Genomic DNA, 21,775 nt, shown 5'->3' with positions numbered 1-21,775 from the left:
GATGGTGGGGCCGGAGAGATAGCATGGAGGTAAGGTGTTTGCCTTTCATGCAGAAGGTCATCAGTTCGAATCCTGGCATCCCATATGGTCTCCCGTGCTTGCCAGGAGCAATTTCTGAGCATGGAGCCAGGAATAACCCTTGAGCACTGCTGGGTGTGACCCAAAAACCAAAAAAAAAAAAAAAAAAAAAAAGAAAAGAAAAAGTGATGGTACACTAACAAGGAGGTTAGAAACTCCAATATTTTGGGGGGTGGTCACACACTGCAGAGTTCAGGGGTTACTTCTGGCTCTGTTCAGGAATGAGTCCTGCCAGGCTCAGGGGACCATATGGGATTCCGGGGATCAACCACAGGTCAGCCACAGGTCAGCCACATGTAAGGCAAATGCCCTACTCACTGTTATATTATACCAGATCAAGAATCCAAAAAAATTATCCATTTCTTCCAGGTTCTCTTGTTCTGTGGCATAAAGCTTCTCAAAGTAATCTCTGATTAGGGCCAGAGAGATAGCATGGAGGTAGGGTGTTTGCCTTGCAAGCAGAAGGACGATGGTTCAAATCCCAGCATCCCATATGGTTCCCCGAGCTTGCCAGGAGTGATTTCTGAGAGTAGAGTCAGGAGTAACCCCCTGAGCGCTGCTGGATGTGACCCAAAAACAAAAACAAAACAAAAAAATCTCTGATTACCCTTTGAATTTCTGTAGTATCTGTAGTGACACCTACCTTTCCATTCTGATTCTGCTTATTAAGTTTTTCTGCCTTTCTTTGTGAGTCTTACTAACAGTTTTTATCAATAATGTTTATTTTTCCAAAGAACCAACTCTTGCCTTCACTGATCTTTTGGATTGTTTTTTGGGTGTTCAGTTCATTAATTTCTGCTCTAGTTTTGTTTCCTTCCTCCTACTAACTTTGGGCTCATTTTGTTGATTTTTTTTTCAATTTCTTAAGTTCTGCCATTAAGTATAAAATATGTAAGTCTTTTCTTCCTTTCTAATGAATGCTTATAAAACTATAAATTTCCCTCTTTTTTTTTTTCTTGGTTTTTGTATGTGCTCAGAAATCCTCTTGGCTCAAGGGACCATAGAGACACCAGGAATCAAATCCAGGTCCATCCTGGATCAATTGCATGCAAGGCAAATGCCCTACATTGTGCTATTACTCCAGCCCCAAATTTCCTTCCTATACGACTTTCGCTGTGTCTCACAAATTCTGGTAATTCATGTCATCTTTCTCATTTGTTTCTTGAAATCTTTTGGTTTTATGTTTGTTTTTGGCAGCACTCAGGGGTTACTCCTGGCTCTGTGTTCAGAAATCGCTCCTGGCAGGCATGTGGGGACCATATGGGAGGCTGGGATTCGAACCACTGTTTGCCCTGGATCGGCTGCATGCAAGGCAAATGCCCTACCACTGTGCTATCTCTCTGGCCCCATGTTTTCAGGAATCTTTTGATTTCCTCTTTTATTTTATCTCTGACCTACTGTGTTCAGTAATGAGTTGTTTAATTTTCATGGGGTTTTTTTTTGGGTGGAGGGGGTCACATCTGGCAGACTCAGGGATTACGCCTGGCTCTATGCTCAGAAAATCACCCCTGGCAGGCACGGGGGACCATATGGGTTGCTGGGATTCGAACCACCATCCTTCTGCATGAAAGGCAAACGGCCTTACCTCCATGCTATCTCTCCGGCCCCCTCATTTTCAGGTTTTAAAGATATATATCCTTGTCTGTTTGTAATTCACCCCTATTTTCAGTGTATTATGGTCTATAAAAATAGTAGGTGCAAATTTTTATTTTGTACTTGTGTTTGGGACACACCTGGTGGCGCTAAGGGATTTCTTTCTCTTGGCTCTGCATTTATAAATTGCTCCTGATAGGCTCGGGAGATCATATGGATCACAGGGATCTAATTTGGGTCAGCTATGTGTAAGGCAAATACCCTACCTGCCATGCTATCACTCTGGCCCCCAGAGAAACAATCTCTATAGACTCTTGATTTTGTGGAGGTCTCTCTTGTGGTCTATCTTGGAGACTGTCCCATGTGCACTGGAAAATAATATGTATTATATTTATCTATTAAGCCACTCTTCTATTTCTTCTTTCAGGGCAAGTATATCTTTGTTATGTTTTAGCCTGGTTGACCTATCAAGGGTTAGCAAGGTGATGTGGAAGGAGCCCATTATTATTTTATTGCTATTGATGTCTTTCTTCAAGTTTATCAGCAGTTTTATGTATTTTCCTGGCCCAACATAAGATGTATATATGTTTAGAAGTGTGATTTCTTCTTGGAGTACACAATCTTGCTAGTAAGATATGCCCATCTCTGGCTTTAATAACCTTTTTAGCTTAAGGTCTGTGCCATCGGATACTACCTGGCCTTTTTATATGGCTACCCTGGCCTTTTTAATGGAGTTGTTTGCTTGAATGATTGTCCTCCAAACTTTATTTTTAAGGCTATGTTTGCTTTGACTATTAGTATGTGTTTCTTGCAGGCAGAACATTATTGGATTCAGCTTTCTGAACCATTTTGCCACTCTGTTTCTCTTAACTGGGGCATTTAGCCCACTGATATTAAGAGAGATGATTGTCATGGGATTAGGTGTCATCTTTTTGTAGGAGTTTGATGTATTTGTTGGGTCTGCCTTGACTTAAAGTAGACACTCTATAGATCTCTTAAGGTTGGTTTTGAGCCTGTAAAGTTTCTGAGTCATTGTTTATTTGAATTGTGTATCTGTTGGTGAAGCATTCATTTCATTGAATTTTGTCACTATATCCCAGCATCATCTTCGGGCCTTGAGGGCTTCCTGTGATAAATCTGTTGTGAATACTACTTTGTGTGAAATTTCCCTTTTTGATATTGCTTGCCTTTTTCTATACTTATCTGTGGGTTTCATCATTGTGACTAGGATGTGCCATGGGGTTCTTTTTTTTTTTTTATCTCTTTTAGGTGGTACTTTTTCAAGCATCCATGATGTAGCTGTATGTTCTCTTTAGCACTGAGAACTTTTCAGTAATGATGCTCTTGACTGTTGATTCAACATGGGGCTTTTTTTTTTGGGGGGGGTCCACACTTGGCAGTTCTCAGGGGTTATTCCTGGCTCTGCACTCAGAAATCATTCCTGGTAGGCATGGGGGACCATATGGGATGCTGGGAATCGAAGCTGGGTTTGTCCTGTGTTTGCTACATGCAAGGCAAATGCCCTACCACTGTGCTATTGCTCTGGCCCCTCTGTTCCCTCCCTCCCTCCCTCCCTCCCTCCCTCCCTCCCTCCCTCCCTCCCTTCCTTCCTTCCTTCCTTCCTTCCTTCCTTCCTTCCTTCCTTCCTTCCTTCCTTTCTTCCTTTCTTCCTCTTTCCTTCCTTCCTTCTTTCTTCCTTTCTTCTTTCCACTCTCTTAAGGCTCTTTTCCAATCTCTTCTGTTGTATGAAGCTGTTATGTAGCTCATCTTCTAGTTCACTGATTCTGTCCTCAGCAGCTATTATTCTGCTGGTGAAACTTTCCAGTGTTTTTATTATTTTTTTTTTACCTATTAAGTTTTTCAGCTCTGATATTTCAGTTTGAAGTTTTCTCATTTCTACTTTCAGATCCTCTTGAGTCTTACTTATGGTTTGTTTTGTTTCTTGGATTCATTGAGTTATTTATACATGCTCAAATTTCCTCTTTAAAGTCCTTCTCAGAGAGGCTATAATATAGGCTGGTACTTTTTGGGTCTTCCATGCAACATCTTCATTCTCTAAGCATGGTTTTTTCCATTGTGACCTTTGCAGCATAGTGTTTTCTATTGTGCTATCTTCACAGACTAGGGGACAAATGTAACTGCTCCACTTCACTCTGTGGCCACGCTCTTCTGGTCTTGTCCCTTTGGGTGTGGCACACTTACCTGTACAGTCATGGGTCAGGCTGAGAAGGCTGGGTCTGAGATTTAGTTTTATCCCTTTGGTTGGGGTGGGGGGCTTACCTATGTCACAGTCATAGGGACCTGACTGCAGAGAAAGCAGAATCTAAACTTTAGTTTTATTCCTTTGGGCAGGGCATGCTCATCTCAGTAAAGCCGTTTTAAATTAGACAATATCCAAAATTCTGTAGTTAGATACAACTAAAGAAATGGAAGATAAAAGTTAAGAGACATGTTACTAGTGTTGGGATAAATAATAATTATATATATATATTTATTACCACTCTGCCTTCTTAACAGGACTATATTGGTAATAATTGTTTTACATATTATTTATAATATTTTTTTGGTTTTTGGGCCAAATATTTATAATATTTAAAATTAGTTATTTGCTTTGAGCTGAAGTTGGTATTTGTTTCACTTATTTTACTAGACCTATATATAAATAAAATTATGATTTCAGGAATTGGTTTTTCATCTTTATTTCATCTAAAACACTTAGAACCTTGTTTTTTCTAATGTAGTAAGCATTGACCTTTTTAATACTGTTTGTTATTGCCTGACTGACACTGTTAACTTTATGTTTGAAATTATTTTATGTTTTATTTTGTTTAAAAGCATAATTTTATAATTAGGAGCTTAATGGTTTCAATATTCTATACTCAAGACAGTATATGATTGTGGATGATAATAGATATATTAATTTTATTACATATATTATTGTTACTTTAATAAATAGCACAAAATTTATTGAGATATTATTGAGTAATATTTATTATTCAGTAAAATGAGACATTACTTGGGAAATTTGTGGGGTTTGGTGGGGCTATTTCCAAAATAAGAAAAAGTTAAAAACATCATAAAAAGATAATAAAGTATATATGTTTATGTACATATATGTTTTGGGGTCACACTGTACTTAGGGCTTTCTTCTGGCTATGTGCTCACTTACTGACTTACACTGAGTGCGCTTAGGGATCACTCCTGGCAGTTTTGGGGAGACCATAATACAGTGCCAGAGATGGACCATGTGTGATGCCTGAAATGAGCCAAAGTTGGACACATGCAAGACAGGCACTGTACCTTTTGTATTATCTCTTCAGTCCCTAGAGCATACTTTTAAGTTATAGATCTTCATAAATAAACCTTGTACTTCTTGATGAATTATAATAGAGAGATAAAAATATTGAGTTGATATTCTTCCATGTACTCTTTGGTTTTGAACAGGTGTGTTACCTGACTGCTTAACAGATGGTTCTGATGTGGTCAGTGACCTTGAACAGGAAGAAATGAAAATCCTGAGGGAAGTTCTTAGGTATTCTTCTCTAATTACATTTTGAATAAATAATTAACAATATTTTATTTTTTGGTTTGGGCCACACCCAGCAGTGCTGAAGGGTTACTCCTGGGTCTGTGCCCACCAGGAATCAACTAACAATATTTTAATGTAATTTTATCTATGTTTTTTAGACCACCATGTAGTGTAAACTAATAAATCTAAATTCTCTCCTGAAGGTCATGAAAATGTTTTATCTTTGCATTTTCTTTATAACTACATTATATTTATATGAATATGTTACATTTCTTAGTGGGCAGAAAATATTATCTTCTGGTCAATTATAGCTGATTAACCCAATGGGAAGGCATAATGAGAATGGAACGCTAATTTCCAGTGATAATTTGCAGTAGAATCCACTTGATCAACGTAGGGGTTGTACTGGCTTTAGCGATCTAGGATGGAGATTTCATGACTTATGGATCCCTGTATTAAAGGTAGCTTATGCTCTGCACCTAACATTAAGAGACTGTACATAAAGATCCAATAGATCAAATAACTGACTGGTAGCAGGTAACCTGAAAAGGAAAGAGGACAGTTGAAAACTTGTTTCTAGATGATTTGCCAGTCTCTTCTTTGCTCCAGTTACATGAGTTTGAACCAAATGCAAGGCATGAAGTTTGCCCTAAAGAGAATTTCTTTTTTTTTTTTTTTTGTCTTGGTTATTATCCTTGAATTCCTATGATAATTTTAGAAAAGCCGGGCAATTAAAATGCCTACTTTTTTATTTTGTTTTGGGGCTGTACCCTGTGGCACTCCTGTTATTCCTGGCTCTGCACTCAGAAAGCACTCCTGCTGCAAGTCACTATCCACAGTATTATTCTTAGGCCCCAAACAGCTACTTTTTAGATATGCGCGAATACAACAAGTAGTGTAAAAAGATCTATATCTATTATGTCAACTACAAATTGAACCTTTACCTTGGGGACACTATCGGCAATAAGCATACACTTGACCATCTTTGAACTTCCTGAACTTCCCTGCCTCCATTGAGTCACTTTGTCCCCAACTCCAAAGCAGAAGAGGCTGAACAAGATGTTACTTTCTCAAGGTGGGTTGAGAAAGTATCTATGGAAGGATTTTGGGGCTGGAGAGATAGCACAGTGGCATTTGCCTTGCAAGCAGCCGATCCAGGACCTAAGATGATTGGTTCGAATCCTGGCGTCCCATATGATCCCCCATGCCTGCCTGGAACTATTTCTGAACAGATTGCCAGGAGTAACACCTGAGCACAGCTGGGTGTGGCCCCCCCAAAAAAAAACCCAAAAAACAAATAACAAAAAAAAATTTTTTTTTAGGATTTACTGGTAATTTCAGAGGATTTGAGTAGTCTTGAGAAGGAGACAGATTGTGTGCTTGTACGTGTGTATACAGAGATCTCTTTATCTTTTTTGCCAGATCCTGCTTTTCAAGGTAGAGGCAAATTTAGTTCTTTTTTTTTGGAGGGGGGGTTAGGCCACACCTGGTGGCGCTCAGGGGCTACTTCTGGTTATGCGCTCAGAATTCGCTTTGGGCTCAGCAGACCACCGTATGGGATGCCGGAATCAAATCCAGGTCCGTCCTGGGCAGCCGCGTGCAAGGCAAATTCCATACTGCTGTGCTATTGCTCCGGCCCCCAAATATAGTTTTGTTTTTTTTTTTTTTTTGGTTTTTGGGTCACACCCAGTGGTGCTCAGAGGTTACTTCTGGCTGTCTGCTCAGTAATAGCTCCTGGCAGGCACGGGGGACCATATGGGACACCGGGATTCGAACCAACCACCTTTGGTCCTGGATCGGCTGCTTGCAAGGCAAACACCGCTGTGCTATCTCTCTGGGCCCTTTTTTTTTTTTTTAATATAGAACGCTTCAAGAATTTGCGTGTCATCCTTGCGCAGGGGCCATGCTAATTTTCTCTGTATCGTTCTAATTTTAGTATGTGTGCTGCCGAAGCGAGCACCAAATTTAGTTCTTAAGACAAAAGTGAATACCATATGTTAAAAGAGTTGTAGTAAAAAAAAAAAAAGAAAATAAAAATAAGAGTTGTATGGGGCCGGAGAGATAGCATGGAGGTAAGGCGTTTGCCTTTCATGCAGGAGGTCATCGGTTCGAATCCCAGCATCCCATATGGTCCCCCGTGCCTGCCAGGAGCAATTTCTGAGCCTGGAGCCAGGAATAACCCCTGAGCACTGCCGGGTGTGACCCAAAAACCACAAAAAAAGAAAAAGAGTTGTAGTGAGAAGGATGTTAGTAAATAAAGGTATTTGGCAATACATTCTTAAGAGGACAGGTACAGTTTTCACTTGTATTCATTGTATCTGTTGATTGATGAATGGTATAAAACTGATCAATCTTGTCCTTTAAAATGCTATTTTCTAAGGATGTATGTATACTGTTATACACATGGACAATCTTAGTCACACACTAAGATGTATGGGAGTTGACAGCTATTTCCTTAATCAAACTGCCTCATTGAGCACTGCATTAAGTTGATAGTATTTTTACTTAACGGTACAGGAGAATTTGTGATGATAGAAATGTCATTGGTAACATTAGAATGATGGCAAAATAGATCATGAAGGATTGTGAATGATCTTTTTCATGAGCAAGATCAATTTCTATTAATGAATTTGCCATTCAAATCTGGGTTTACGGTTTAAAACTATTTTATCTTTGTTTGGCTAGTTATCACATTTCCAGAAGAAAATAGTAAATCATTTTTTATACTAATAGTTTAATTATGTTATATAAACCTCTATATGTCATCCTCAGTTGATAGTAAGTAAAAACCTGATAGTGTCCATCTTTGTTTACAAACTTTCTTGCACATATTATCTTAGTTTGTTAGTTGAATATTAGCTCTCTTTGAAAATATTCTGAATCACTAATCTATAGAGATATGAATTTATTAATTATTAAGTTTCAGGCATACAATTTCCACCACTATCCTTCATCAGTGTCCTCTTCCCTCCACCAAGAATATTCATTCATTCTTTTACCAAAAGCAAAAAATCAACCTATTGGGACCGGAGAGATAGCATGGAGGCAGGGCATTTGCCTTTCATGCAGAAGGACGGTGGTTCGAATCCCGGCATCCCAGATGGTCCCCCGAGCCTGCCAGGAGCGATTTCTGAGCATAGAGCCAGGAGGAACCCTGAACACTGCCGGGTGTGACCCAAAAACCAAAAACAAAACAGAACAAACAAAAAAACAACCTATTTACTTTCTACCTTGTTTTTATGTCTTTCAGAAAATCAAAAGAAGAGTATGACCTGGAAGAAGAAAAGAAGAGAAAAAATCAGGTGCCCGTTATAGGATAGTAATATAGAAGTATTTCATTGCTATTAACTCAAATTTATACCTAGTCTTTACTTTTACAATTTAAACTTGCGTGGAAGTTACTTAACCTTGTAATTTATTCATTTTACAATTCATCCTTCGGGACTGGAAGGATCGCACAGCGGTAAGGCGTTTTTGCCTTAGACTCAGAAGGACTGTGGTTCGAATCCCGGCATCCCATATGGTTCCCCGAGCCTGTCAGGAGCGATTTCTGAGCTTAGAGTCAGGAGTAACCCCTGAGGGCTGCCAGGTGTGACCCAAAAAACCAAAACAAACAAACAAAAGAAACCCAATTCATCCTTCAATCTAATTTTTAAATTTCCAATAAAAATATACTAATAAAACAAAACATAATTTCTATTTTAGAAGATTCCTTATAAAAATGATCCTTAATTTTATATATAAAAAACAGTTTGACTTTCCTAGTCTCCTGACTCATTTTTTGTTATGAAACAGCAACTGTAGTTACTATGAAACAGCTCTTTCAGGCATTATTAGCCTAAAGTGGAATGATTCCATATCTCATGTCCTGGCATACTGTTTTCATTAAGAACTATATTCAGGAGCCGGAGAGATAGCACGGAGTAGAGCGTTTGCCTTCATGCAGAAGGATGGTGATTTGAATCCTGACATCCCATATGGTCCCCTGAGCCTACCAGGAGTGTTTTCTGAGCATAGAGCCAGGAGTAACCCCTGAGCACAGCTGGGTGTGACAAAAAAAAAAAAAAAAAAAAAAAAAGAACTATATTCAGGGGCCAGAGTGGTGGCACGGAGCAGTAAGGTGTCTGCCTTGCCAGCGTTAGCCTAGGACGGACCAAGTTTCGATCCCCTGGCATCCCATAAGGTCCCCCAAGCCAGGAGCGATTTCTCTGAGCACATAGTCAGGAGTAACCCCTAAGCGTCACTGGTGTGGCCCAAAGAAACAAACAAACAAGCAAAAGAACTATATTCAGGGATCAGAGTGGTAGTACAGCTGGCAAAGTGCTTGTCTTGCATGCAGCCAACCTGGGTTCGTTTCCTGACATCCCATTTGGTCCCCTGTAGAGCCTTCGGAATGATTCCTGACTGCAGAATTAGGTATAATTCCTGAGTACTGTCAGGTGTGACCCAAAAACCAAAAAAAAAAAAAAAAAAAAAAGCCATTTAGTCATTTTCATAAAATATATAATAAAATATAAATATATAATATATATAATAAAATATATTAATATGAATATAAATATAGCCTTTCCTCAGGATAAATTAAACATGTATCTGGTTGAGATGAGGGAAGCTAATATTTTATTATTAGGTAAATATTTGTTAAAGGGAAAGCTGCCATAAATTATATAAATTATCTGTCACTGTATAATTTTTCTTTTTCTCTTTCATCACTGTGATACATGTTTATATAATTAATCACAGAAAAAACTACCAGAGGGTACCCCGTGAAGAGTAGAAGAGATGTTTTGAGTTGGAGATGTGGTAGAGTGGTAGGGTACATGCTATATATATATATATGTATATATATGCTTTAGGTAAAAATAGTTACACAGGAGCCAAAATGATGGCGTAAGCAGTAGGGTGTTTGCCTTGCACGTGCTAACCTAGGATGGACCATGGTTCAATCCCTCGGCATCCCATATAGTCTCCTTAGCCAGGAGCGATTTCTGAGCCACATAACCAGGAGTTATACATATTTACATTTTGTAAATAGAAGTGAAATTAATTAATAATTTATTTATGTTTTGGGCCAGCAATGCTTAGATTACTCCTGGCTCTACATTCAGAAATTGCTCCTGGCAGTTTTGGGGGGACCATATGGGATGCGAGGGATTGAACCCATATCAGCTGCATGCAAGGCAAACGCCTTATCTGCTGTGCTATTGCTCCAAAAGTGAAATTCATAGATATTAATAAGTATTTCAAATGTAAGGGTATACAGTAAGCAAACCAGTTCAGAATTGCAATTAGAAGGCATTAACTCGGGGCTGGAGAGATAGCATGGAGGTAAGGCATTTACCTTTCATGCAGAAGGTCATCGGTTCGAATCCCGGCATCCCATATGGTCTCCCGTGCCTGCCAGGAGCAATTTCTGAGCACGGAGCCAGGAAAAAACCCTGAGCACTGCAGGGTGTGACCCAAAAAACCACACACACACACACACACACACACACACACACACACACAAAAGAAGACATTAACTCCTGATTTCTAAGTCACTAAAATAATACTGTTCTTATATTTTACATACAAAAGCTACTGTAGAAATTTTTTAACACTTGAAAGTCAAGCTGATAATAATTATCATTTATCACACAGTTTATACAAGTTTATGATATGGAATAATATATGGATATAAATACGTATTAATTACCTAAGAGTTACATGTGATTGGATTTTTTTAATTTTTATTTTTTTGTTTTTCGGCCACACCCGTTTGATGCTCAGGGGTTACTGCTGGCGAAGCCCTCAGAAATTGCCCCTGGCTTGGGGGGACCATATGGGATGCCAGGGGATCGAACCGCAGTCCTTCCTTGGCTAGTGCTTGCAAGACAGACACCTTACCTCTAGTGCCACCTCGCCGGCCCCTAATTTTTTAATTTATAATAATTATTATTATTTTATGGATTTTTGGGTCACACCCAGCAGCATTCAGGTACTACTTCTGGCTCTACGCTCAGAAATCGCCCCTGGCAGGCTCGGGGGACCATATGCAATGCCGGGATTCGAACCACCATCCTTCATGTGATTGGATTTTATTTGTTATTTAGGAATTAATAAACTAATATGTTACTTTGGGTTGTTTTTTTTCTTTACTTAAAATTTATTTACTTGGGGCCGGAGAGATAGCATGGAGGTAAGGCATTTGCCTTTCATGCAGAAGGTCATCGGTTCAAATCCCGGCATCCCATATGGTCCCCTGTGCCTGCCAGGAGCAATTTCTGAGCATGGAGCCAGGAATAACCCCTGAGCACTGCCGGGTGGACCCAAAAACCAAAAAAAAAAAAAAAATTTAAAATTTATTTACTTAAGGGACGGGAGAGATAGCACAGCAGTAGGGCATTTGCCTTGCATGCAGAAGGTCAGTGTTTCGAATCCAGGCATCCCACATGGTCGCCCGAGCCTGCTGGGGGCAATTTCTGAGCGTAAAGCCTGGAGTAACAACCCCTGAGCGCTGCCGGGTGTGACCCCCCCAAAAAAAAACCAAATAAAATAAAAATAGATATTAAAAATTTTATTTACTTAAGGGCTGAAGTGATAGCACAGCTGTAGGGCATTTGCCTTGTATGCAGCAACCTGGGATGGACCCGGTTTCGATCCCCTGCATTCCATATGGTCCTCTAAGCTTGCCAGGAGCATTTTCTAAGCACAGAGCCAAAAAACCAAAAAAAAAAAAAAAAAAAAGGAAAGAAAAGAACTTTGGAAAATGAGAATCAAGTAGACAGTAAAAAAAATTAGTTTTGGTTTTTGTTTTTTGGGCCACACCTGGCGGCACTCGGGTTACTCCTGGCTCTGTGCTCAGAAATCGCTCTTGGCAGGCACAGGGGACTATATGGAATGCCGGTATTTGAGTCAATGTTGGTCCTAGGTATGTTTGTTTTGACCTGTTTAGATATATTTTAACCTTACTCCCTGTGTTTATTTGCTCAGTGGATTGTTCTAATATTTTCTATATTGCCTATAGTGCTATTTTATGGTTTGGAAGCAGGAGTTTTCTTTGATTATTTACTGCAAGGCAAACGCCCTTCCACTGTGCTATCTTTCCAACCCTAGACAGTAAATTTTAAAAATAATATTTGGCTCTTTAAAGTATTCAGTTGGTCAGATTTAACCAATTTCCATTAAATTTTATTCTGAATTTCTGAAGTTGTCAGAGGCTAAAACAGAAGAGCCCCCAGTGCATGCTGGTGAAGCTTCAATAATAAATCGTTCTCAAAGAGATGGTGAACATTTTGAACACCCACCCTCAGGTAAGATTGCCTTATGCTGAATTTTTTTTTCTTCTCCTGAACACCTCCCCTTATGCTGAACTTTTAATGGAATGCATGAACATTGTGTTGAGTGGATACTTTCTTGTACATCTTTTGTTGTTGTTGTTTGTTTTGTTTTTGGGCCACACACGGTGAAACTCGGGTTACTCCTGGCTATGCACTCAGAAACCACTCCTGGCTTGACCATATGAGACACCGGGAGATCGAACTGTGGTCCGTCCTAGGTTAGCATGTGCAAGGCAGACGCTCTACATCAGGGGTCTTCAAACTTTTTAAAGTAGGGGCCGGATTACGGTCCCTTAGAGAGCTGGAGGGCCAGACTATATGAGCTACTAATTCCTACTCACACTGCACATATCTTATATAAATAAAATGAAAACCATTTATAAATAAACAGATCACGCACCAGTATTTCAATGGGAACTGTGGGCCTCCTTTTGGCTAATGAGATGGTCAATGTCCGGTTCCATATTTGTCGCTGCCAGCCGTAACAGGTGTTGCAAGTGGGCATCAGTTAATCTTGATCTGGTTGGAGATTTCAGATGTTTCATTCTTGAAAAAGTCTGTTCACAGGCATAAGTGCTACCAAAGATGGTTACCATTTTGAGTGCATGGTTCCTGATATTTGGATATGTCTCAGAGGGGAGAGATGCATAGAAATTCAAAAGGTTACTTGACTTAAATGCATCTTTCAGAGAATCACAATTCTGCAGTTCAGCCAGTTCCATTTGGTAAATTGTAAGGACATTTTCAATCTCAACAGAAAATGGGTTATGAAAAAACTAAGTCCTGTTCATGGAGATGAAGCTCTTTGAATCTAAATTAAAACTCCTTTTGCAACAATTCTAGTGAAGCCAGACATGTTTTCTTTGGGAATGCAACCAATGGTTTGTTCGCTGACAGGTTTTGAGTTGTTGGGAGATGACTGAAGTTTTCCTACTGTACTTGTTTGATGAGAAGGCCTAATTTTACTTCAAATGCTTTCACATGGGATGCCATATCACAGATGAGCTTCCCCTTGCCTTGAAGTTGCAGATTGAAACTGTTGAGTGGCTCTGTTATATCTGTCAGAAAGGCAAGGTACCATTTCCATTCTGCATCATTGAGCTCTGATACTTCTTGGTTTTTTGAAAGTAGAAAAGCTGTAATCTGGAAGTAAGTCATAGAAATGCTTCAAAACTCTCCCTCTACTCAGCCAACGGACTTCTGTGTGGTCCAGAACATCTTCATGGGCAACATTTACCTCAGATAGAAATTCCTGAAATTGTCTGTGGTTTAGTGCATGAGTTCTAATGTAATTAACACAAGATACCACAATTTTCATAACAGAGTCCCACTTCAGTGATTTACAACACAGCACTTGTTGGTGGATGAGGCAGTGTATGGCAATTGGATGAGGATGGTTATGTTTGTCCATCTCTCGTGTAGTGTGAGCAATTACTCCTCTCTTAGATCCCACCTTGCTAGGAACACCATCAGTTGTTACACTGACTAGTTTAACCCAGTCCAGCTCCAAACCATTCACAGTTTGGCAAACCTTTTCAAATATATCCACTCCTGTGGTTGTACCTTTGATACTTTGCAGTGCAGCAAGCTCTTCTGTGACTTCAAAATACTCATTTGTCCCACGCATATAAATGAGAAGTTGGGCAGAATCACGAACATCATTGCTTTTGTCGAGTGCCAAGGAAAAATAGCAAAGTTTCTTTGCAGAGTTTTGCAAATGGTGCAGCAAATTTTCTCTCATTTCTTCAATCCTTCGTGTCATTGTAACTCCTGAAAGGCTCACTGTACTAAATCGGCCTTCTCTGGACACATATCTTTGGCAACAGAAATAAGGCATTCTTTAACAAATTCTCCCTCCACAAATGGTTTGCCATTGCACGCTATTAGCTTGGCAACTTGAAAACTTGCCCGCAGTGAGGAAGTATTTAACTGCCTCTGCTTCACAAAAGTATTTTGCTGAGTCGTCAGTGTATGTTTCAGTTGTAATATTTTATCTTTTCTCACTTCTCCAACCAAACAATCATATTTATCTTTATGTTGAGTTTGATAGTGGCATCGCAAATTGTATTCTTTGAACACAGCAACTATATTCTGGCATATCAGACACACAGCTTTTTCTTTGTACTGCATAAAAAAGTAATCGTAAGTCCATTGTTCTTTGAATATCCTACACTCGCTGTCAATTTTTCTTTTTCTTGACATCATTGTTTCCTAGGGAATCCAAACTGATATTAGTGAAATACAAATATGTATGTATATATACACACAGTGTATGAACTCCCATTAGTCCCTAATGTGAACACTTACTCCTTGCAGGCTTTTCTAAGCAGACCAGCTCAGTCCCTGATAGTTCAGTTATATCTCCCTATTTAATGCCAAATTGATATGTTCGGAATCAGCTTGTGAACACTGAAAAGGAATCGCAAAATGCATATAAAATTTTCAATGTAACCCCTTTAAAATGCTTCAGCATCGAACCCCTAATTTTCCACATGGGCAATTCAGCACCGAACCCCTAACCTCACAACCACCGCCCACCCCCTAACTTTGATTCAGCACTGAATGCCTCACCACCCCCAAAGGGGAATTTTCATATGAGTCACCCACAGCCCAATTGGGCAGAACCCCCCATCTGGCAAAAATTTATTTCTATGGCACTTTTGACTGACCTTTGGCAGTGGAGGGAGTGGAGGAAAACCTCACTGATAGGCAGGCACAGCACAAAGACACCACGTTGCCTGGGGGTGGAGCAGGCGCCTTTTTACATCATATAGTCACCCACATGTGGTACTCCTCGCCACACGGTGTCCAGCGCCCTCCAGTGATGTCATCAGCAATGCGCATGCCAAGCGCCAGGCGCAAGGGCGCATCAGTGTCCCTCTCAACACCGCCCTCACACCCACCCTCCCAGCACACAACATGCCATGGGCAGAGGCGGTTGACGTCATCCCTGAGAAACTGTGACACTGAGTGTATATGCTGGTAGGTATCTTGGCAACCAAACAGCGCTCACTGCTGGCTGGCTGGATCAGACTCCTCTGCAGGGCGCATGTGGCCCGTGGGCCGTAGTTTGAAGACCCCTGCTCTACATCTTGTCCATCTTTTTAGGGAAAAGCCAAATGTTTTTGAAACAATTCGTTTGAAATAATTTGTCATAAAGATGGATGGTTCGAATCCCGGCATCCCATATGGTCCCCCGTGCCTGCCAGGAGTGATTTCTGAGTGTAGAGTCAGGAGTAACCCCTGAGCGCTGCTGGGTGTGACCCAAAAAATAAAAAATAAATAAAAAAAATGGGAGTGTTGAATAATTACTGGTAATTAAGGCTCTTTGAGAATTGAGCTAAAGAGGTTGCTAGTAGAAAATACACAGCTAACAGAAAAGGAGTATAGTCTTCTTTTTATGGGTGTATTGTTGACCATAATTATGTGCAGATTGTGAGTTAGAAACTAAACTTCAAAATATATGTTTGGGGCCGGAGAGATAGTGCAGCAGTAGGGCGTTTGCCTTAGACGTTGAAGGACGGTGGTTCGAATCCCGGCATCCCATATCATCCCCCGAGCCTATCAGGAGCAATTTCTGAGCATAGAGCCAGAAGGAACCCCTGAGCGCTGCCGGGTGTGACCCAAAAACGAAAAAATAAACAAAATATATGATGTTTACTTTGATTATGAAGTAAAACAGATTGAAAAATAATTTACCTAGATTCTTAGTTAAATTATTCTTGAAACTCAAATCCACAAAAATATTTATGTGGCATGTTACTGTATGAACTTGTTCAATATGTTGCATATTTACTTACCTTATAGTCTATTTTTCTCTATAAGTAAACGAGAAGTGGGGCTGGAGCGGTGGCGCTAGAGGTAAGGCATCTGCCTTGCAAGCGCTAGCCTAGGACTGACCGCGGTTAGGTCCCCCGGCCGTCCCATATGGTCCGCCTAAGCCAGGAGCAATTTCTGAGCACATAGTCAGGAGTAACTCCTGAGCGTCAGTATAGCCAAAAAACCAAACAAGGGGCCGGCAAGGTGGCGCTAGAGGTAAGGTGTCTGCCTTGCAAGCACTAGCCAAGGAAGGACCGCGTTTCGATCCCCCGGCAGCGTCCCATATGGTCCCCCCAAGCCAGGGGCAATTTCTGAGCGCTTAGCTAGGAGTAACCCCTGAGCATCAAATGGGTGTGGCCCAAAAACCAAAACACAAACAAAAACAAAAACTCTGGTCATAATAAAAAAACTAAGCAATATACGGGGGCCGGAGAGATAGCATGGAGGTAGGGTGTTTGCCTTGCATGCAGAAGGATGGTGGTTCGAATCCCGGCATCTCATATAGGAACAATTTCTGAGTGTAGAGCCAGGAGTAACCCCTAAGCACTGCCAGGTGTGACCCAAAAACCATAAAAAAAAGAAAAAAGAAAAGTAATTCTGAAACAAATTGATCATGAATTCAGTTCATTCTATAATTTCTATGTTTTAACCTCCCCCCCCCACCTTTGAGATTAAAAAAAGAAGCATAACTGGGAGGTAGTATTGTGACTGTTTTTTTATTTTACAGTTAATTAATTTGGGGGGGACCCACAGCCGGCAGTGCTCCTGGTAGGCTCGCTGGACTACATGGGATGCTGGGGATCAAACCCAGGTCTGTCCTGGGTGGCCACTCGCAAGGCAAACGCCCTATTGCTGTGCTATCTCTGGCCCCAAAAAGAATTTTTTTTTTTTGTTTTTTGTTTTTGGGCCACACCCGGTAACACTCAGGGGTTACTCCTGGCTATGTGCTCAGAAGTTGCTCCTGGCTTGGGGGACCATATGGGACACCGGGGGATCGAACCACAGTCCGTCCAAGGCTAGGGCAGGCAAGACAGGCACCTTACCTCTAGCGCCACCGCCCGGCCCCAAGAATTTTTTTTAATTTATTTTTCTTTGGGTCTTTCAAGTGAAACTCAGGCCTAGAGACTAACCTGGCAACAGGCCAATGTGAGGACTCAGCAGTACTGGGGCATCCACAGGACACCCAGGTGGTACTCAGTAGCCTCCAGGGTTGCACTCATCCGTGCTCAGGGGACCATGTGGTGTTAGGATTGAACTGGAGTATTACACATACAAGGCAGGCATCTTATTCCCTCTATTAACTCTCCAGTGCCTAATTTTTTTTTAGATAATAAATTTAAGGAAGTTGAGTGATTTGTCTAAAATCACCAATTCAGAAAATGGTGAAACTGGGACTTAATCTTCTGACTCTTACATCTTTAGTTATGATTTTAGTTTTGAAAACATACCCAGTGTTCCAGGGGAACCATACAGCGCTCAAGTTCAAACCTCACCTCCTGTACATAAATCGTGCATTCCGGTTGAATTGTCTCCCTAGCCCTCCTGACATCAATGTTGTAATCTCAACTTTGATTTAAAAGGACTTTGTAGGCCTGAGCAATAGCACAGTGGTAGAATGTTTACCTTGCACATGGTCAACCCAGGACAGACCCTGGTTCAATCCCTGGCATCCCATATAGTCTCCCAAGCCTGCCAAGAGCGGTTTCTGAGCACAGAGGCAGGAGTAACCTTTGAGTGCCCCCTGGTGTGGCCCAAAAACTAAAATAAAAAAATAAAAGGACTTTGTAGGCTGGAACAATAGCACAGTGGGTATGGCGTTTGCCTTGTATGCTGCTGACCCAGGTTTGATCCCAGCAACCCATATGGTTCCCCGAGCCTGCAAGGAGTAATTTCTGAATACAGAGATAGGAATAACCTGAGGGGTGCCAGGTGTGACCCCCAAAACAAAACAAAATATAAGGACTTTTGAATGATATATGATAGATTTGATTTGGAAGGAAACTATATTCTTAGCTATTAAAACAATAGGAAATGTATTAAAAAAAAAAGATTTTGAGGACGGAGTGATAGTACAGTGAATAGAGCATTTGCCTTGCACATGTCAACTGGGTTTGATCCCCAGCATTCCATATGATTCCCCTATCTTTCCAGAGTAATTCCTGATCCAGAGCCTGACATTACCCCTGAGTGCCACCAGGTGTGGCCCAAAAACAAAAACACAAACAAAAAAAGCAGGTATATGATATTAGCTTGTTTATGATAGCAAGTTTAATCATTTCTTTTTTTGTTGTGTAGTTTGTGAGTAGCCTACTTTGCTTTGTATTGTATGAAAGAACTGTTGATTTTTCCCTAAATTAATTTAAAAATTTTTGGTCCAAAAGTAGCTTTAATTTATCATTTCTTTTTTTGTTGTGTAGTTTGTGAGTAGAGTAGCCTACTTTGATTTGTATGTATGAAAAAACTGTTGATTTTTCCCTAAATTAATTTAAAATTTTTTGGTCCAAAAGTAGCTTTAATTTTATATAGAACCAACACTTAAATTTTTATTCTAATATAATTATAATAAATTCACTTTATCTAAAGGAGGAGGATGTAGGGAGGGGCGAAGGTGCCCAGACTTACTCCAAAAAGCCCTGGTTATCACCAGGATAAATAATAATAAAATATTTATTAAATTGGGAATAAAATATTAATTAGGAATAAATATATAATTAGTAAATACAATTAGGAATAAATTATTATTGATTTCCTAACCACTTCACGCAAAATGATACAAACCCTTTAGGAAGATCTAAGGTGTTTGGCCTCCTTTTTGTCTCTTTGCTTATGACTTTCTCTGGTTCCTGCTAGAAATAAATAACGTGTACTTTCATGCAAAGAGTTGCCAGAGATAAGATGTTCTGTCTTTAAGCTTGTTGGTTTTATGATTCTCCTTTACTATAAATCAAAAAGCTTAAGTATTTTATCTTCAAATACTTTCCTCTCTAGATTTGAATATACAAAGATGTTCAAGCTAACAAATTCAAGACAAAAAGTTTTCAGTGCAAGCAAGCCTGTGAATTAAATCTAAATTTGTATCCTACTTTCTCAAAAATCACCTCTTTATTTCTGTGCTTCCATATTTGGGCATACAAACTTAGCTCCTTTGTAATTGCCATCAGAATATCTTCTGTGCTTAAATTTTTGTCCCTCCTCATGGGGCTTACTGTGCTTGTACTTGGATGCTGCTACTGGTGCTCAGGGACCGTACAGTTATAAATTTAATTTAAATTTAAGTTTTTTATTTAAAGCACCTTGACTTACAAAGGTTTTCATATTTGAGTTTTAGACATAAATTTTTTCAGCACCAATCCCACCACCACTTTTAAATGCTGTGAAGATAAAAACACATTCAGTGATTAGAGCTACACTTGTTTAGATTATGAGCTGCTCCGAAGTAGCTAACAGATGGGGCTAGATTATTGTAAACATTTAACTATGATAGTTGAAGAAATATAATTTTTAAAGATGGTTCTAGGATCCCTAGCTTAACGGCATAAACTGCAGTCAGAAAACCAGGGTTTCCATCCCAAAACCACATGATTTCCTGAGTACCTCGAGGAACAATCCCCAGCACCCTCTGAGAAGCAGCATGCATGGCCTAAAACAAGTTAACAAAAAAGATGATTTCCATAGTGATTCCGATTAAGGAGATTTTAATAAAAAATTACAATGATAGCACAGTGGTTATATGCAAAACACATAATGGGTAAAATGTGCTTGCTTTGCATGCTGCTGATATGAGCAGTTCCCCATATGGTCCATATAGTCCACCCACCAGGAGAGTTAAGCCACCCTGAGTTAAGCCAGAAGTGGCCCCAAATCAGTAACAAAATTCATATATATATGTATGTATATAGGATGCATAACAATATGGGTGTGGTAAAGACAAAAATTTGATTTAAAAGTTTCCATGATTATCAGTAAATATTTTGCCTATTTTATATACCTACAAAACTGAGGTCACATAAAACTTTCTCTGGCAAAAAAAGACACAAATGGGATAAGTTTCTGTTCTAGCATAAAATATAAGGGCTAAGGAAGTGGAAAAGGTTCTTTAGATCATTGAAATTGGAAATCTTCATAGAACAGGGCCACAGTTAATACTCAAATGCATCTGAGAAGCTACAAAACGAACAAACAGAAAATTGCACTTAAACATCAAAAGTTAAACATGAAGAATAGATCATTAAAGGGCTAAGTGCATGCTTTGTATACAAAAGGCCCAAGTTTTATCCCCAAACTGCATAGTCCCCTCTCTCCACATAAGTTCTCCACACCCCCACAGTCTATTGGCCAGAAAAATGACCAGATCTGATGTGTCTACCCTCTAAATCCAAAATTGTCGGACATGCTAGAAAAAATTGTAGCTCTATACAGATCATTCTTAAAAGTTTTTTTTTTAACCTATTTTTACCTGAAAATACGAGTTTAGAAACCTTGTACTAATAAAGTATACTACTACTACTTTTTTTTTTTTTTTTTGGTTTTTGGTTTTTGGGTCACACCTGAAGTGCTCAAGGGTCACTCCTGGCAGGCTCGGGAGATCATATGGGATGCCAGGATTCAACCTTACCTCCATGCTATCTCTCCGGCCCTAAAGTATACTTTTTAATTTAGTTTATATGTCAACCTTATTCTACCTTATAGTAGTTGGTCTTTTTTTTGGGGGGGGGGGGGGATGTGTGCCAGAGCTTAACCCAGGGCCTCATACCTGCAGAGCAGTTGCTCTACCACTGAGTTAGTTACATCTGCTTAAAAAAAGTTTTGTAGCAGTAGTACCTTATTGCAGCAATTTGCTATTTGTTAAAATGTTATTTCTAAGAGAATGTAAAAGCTACTTGAAAGATATGTACCATGTGAACTATTTTCATCAGTCACAGACTCAGTATATTTTGGTGGGTGAGAAATTTATCACATTAATCTCCCACTAGTAGATGGGATTATTGTAAGAAAAAGACAATTATGGGCCGGGCGGTGGCGCTGGAGGTAAGGTGCCTGCCTTGCCTGCGCTAGCCTAGGACGGACCGCGGTTCGATCCCCCGGCGTCCCATATGGTCCCCCAAGAAGCCAGGAGCAACTTCTGAGCACATAGCCAGGAGTAACCCCTGAGCGTCACAGGGTGTGGCCCCCCCCCCCAAAAAAAAAAGACAATTAACACTAGCTTATTTTGGTAAATCTAGCTTGAAACTTATTTTTGTAGCATTCTTATTGGTTTTTATCTTACTAACAGAAAATAAAATTCAACTTGGGAATCAGTCAATACAACCTTTGACAAGAAAGCCCGAATTATTGCCTGAAACTTCCTCCCTGCCACAAAAAAGCCTGAAGACTCCTGGTTTAGAACATGCAAACATTGAAGGATCAATAGCAGTAAGTAACTGGACACTTTCTAGAA

General features: G+C 39.9%; 1 protein-coding gene and 1 non-coding gene across 4 annotated transcripts in view; one reads left to right on the top strand and one right to left on the bottom strand.

Moving 5' to 3' along the window:
* Positions 1-21,775, top strand: part of CFAP36 (cilia and flagella associated protein 36) — a 33,667-nt gene that overhangs the window by 10,559 nt on the left and 1,333 nt on the right. For all 3 annotated transcript variants that reach the window (XR_007500878.1, XM_049784792.1, XM_049784791.1), the window contains 4 exons: positions 5,116-5,203; positions 8,451-8,502; positions 12,390-12,492; positions 21,611-21,750. Coding sequence is in view for 2 of the 3 variants with exons in the window: in XM_049784792.1 (XP_049640749.1) it covers positions 5,116-5,203; positions 8,451-8,502; positions 12,390-12,492; positions 21,611-21,750 (383 nt within the window). In the remaining variant the exon portion in view is untranslated. The remainder of the gene's footprint in view (positions 1-5,115; positions 5,204-8,450; positions 8,503-12,389; positions 12,493-21,610; positions 21,751-21,775) is intronic.
* On the bottom strand, positions 7,054-7,160 carry LOC126025141 (U6 spliceosomal RNA). The gene has a single exon (XR_007501186.1). It is a non-coding gene; the product is annotated as a U6 spliceosomal RNA (small nuclear RNA).

The sequence above is a fragment of the Suncus etruscus genome, chromosome 12 (genome assembly GCF_024139225.1).
Source record: "Suncus etruscus isolate mSunEtr1 chromosome 12, mSunEtr1.pri.cur, whole genome shotgun sequence".
In the NCBI taxonomy this organism is placed as follows: domain Eukaryota; kingdom Metazoa; phylum Chordata; class Mammalia; order Eulipotyphla; family Soricidae; genus Suncus; species Suncus etruscus.
This window is presented reverse-complemented; position numbering and strand designations above follow the sequence as displayed.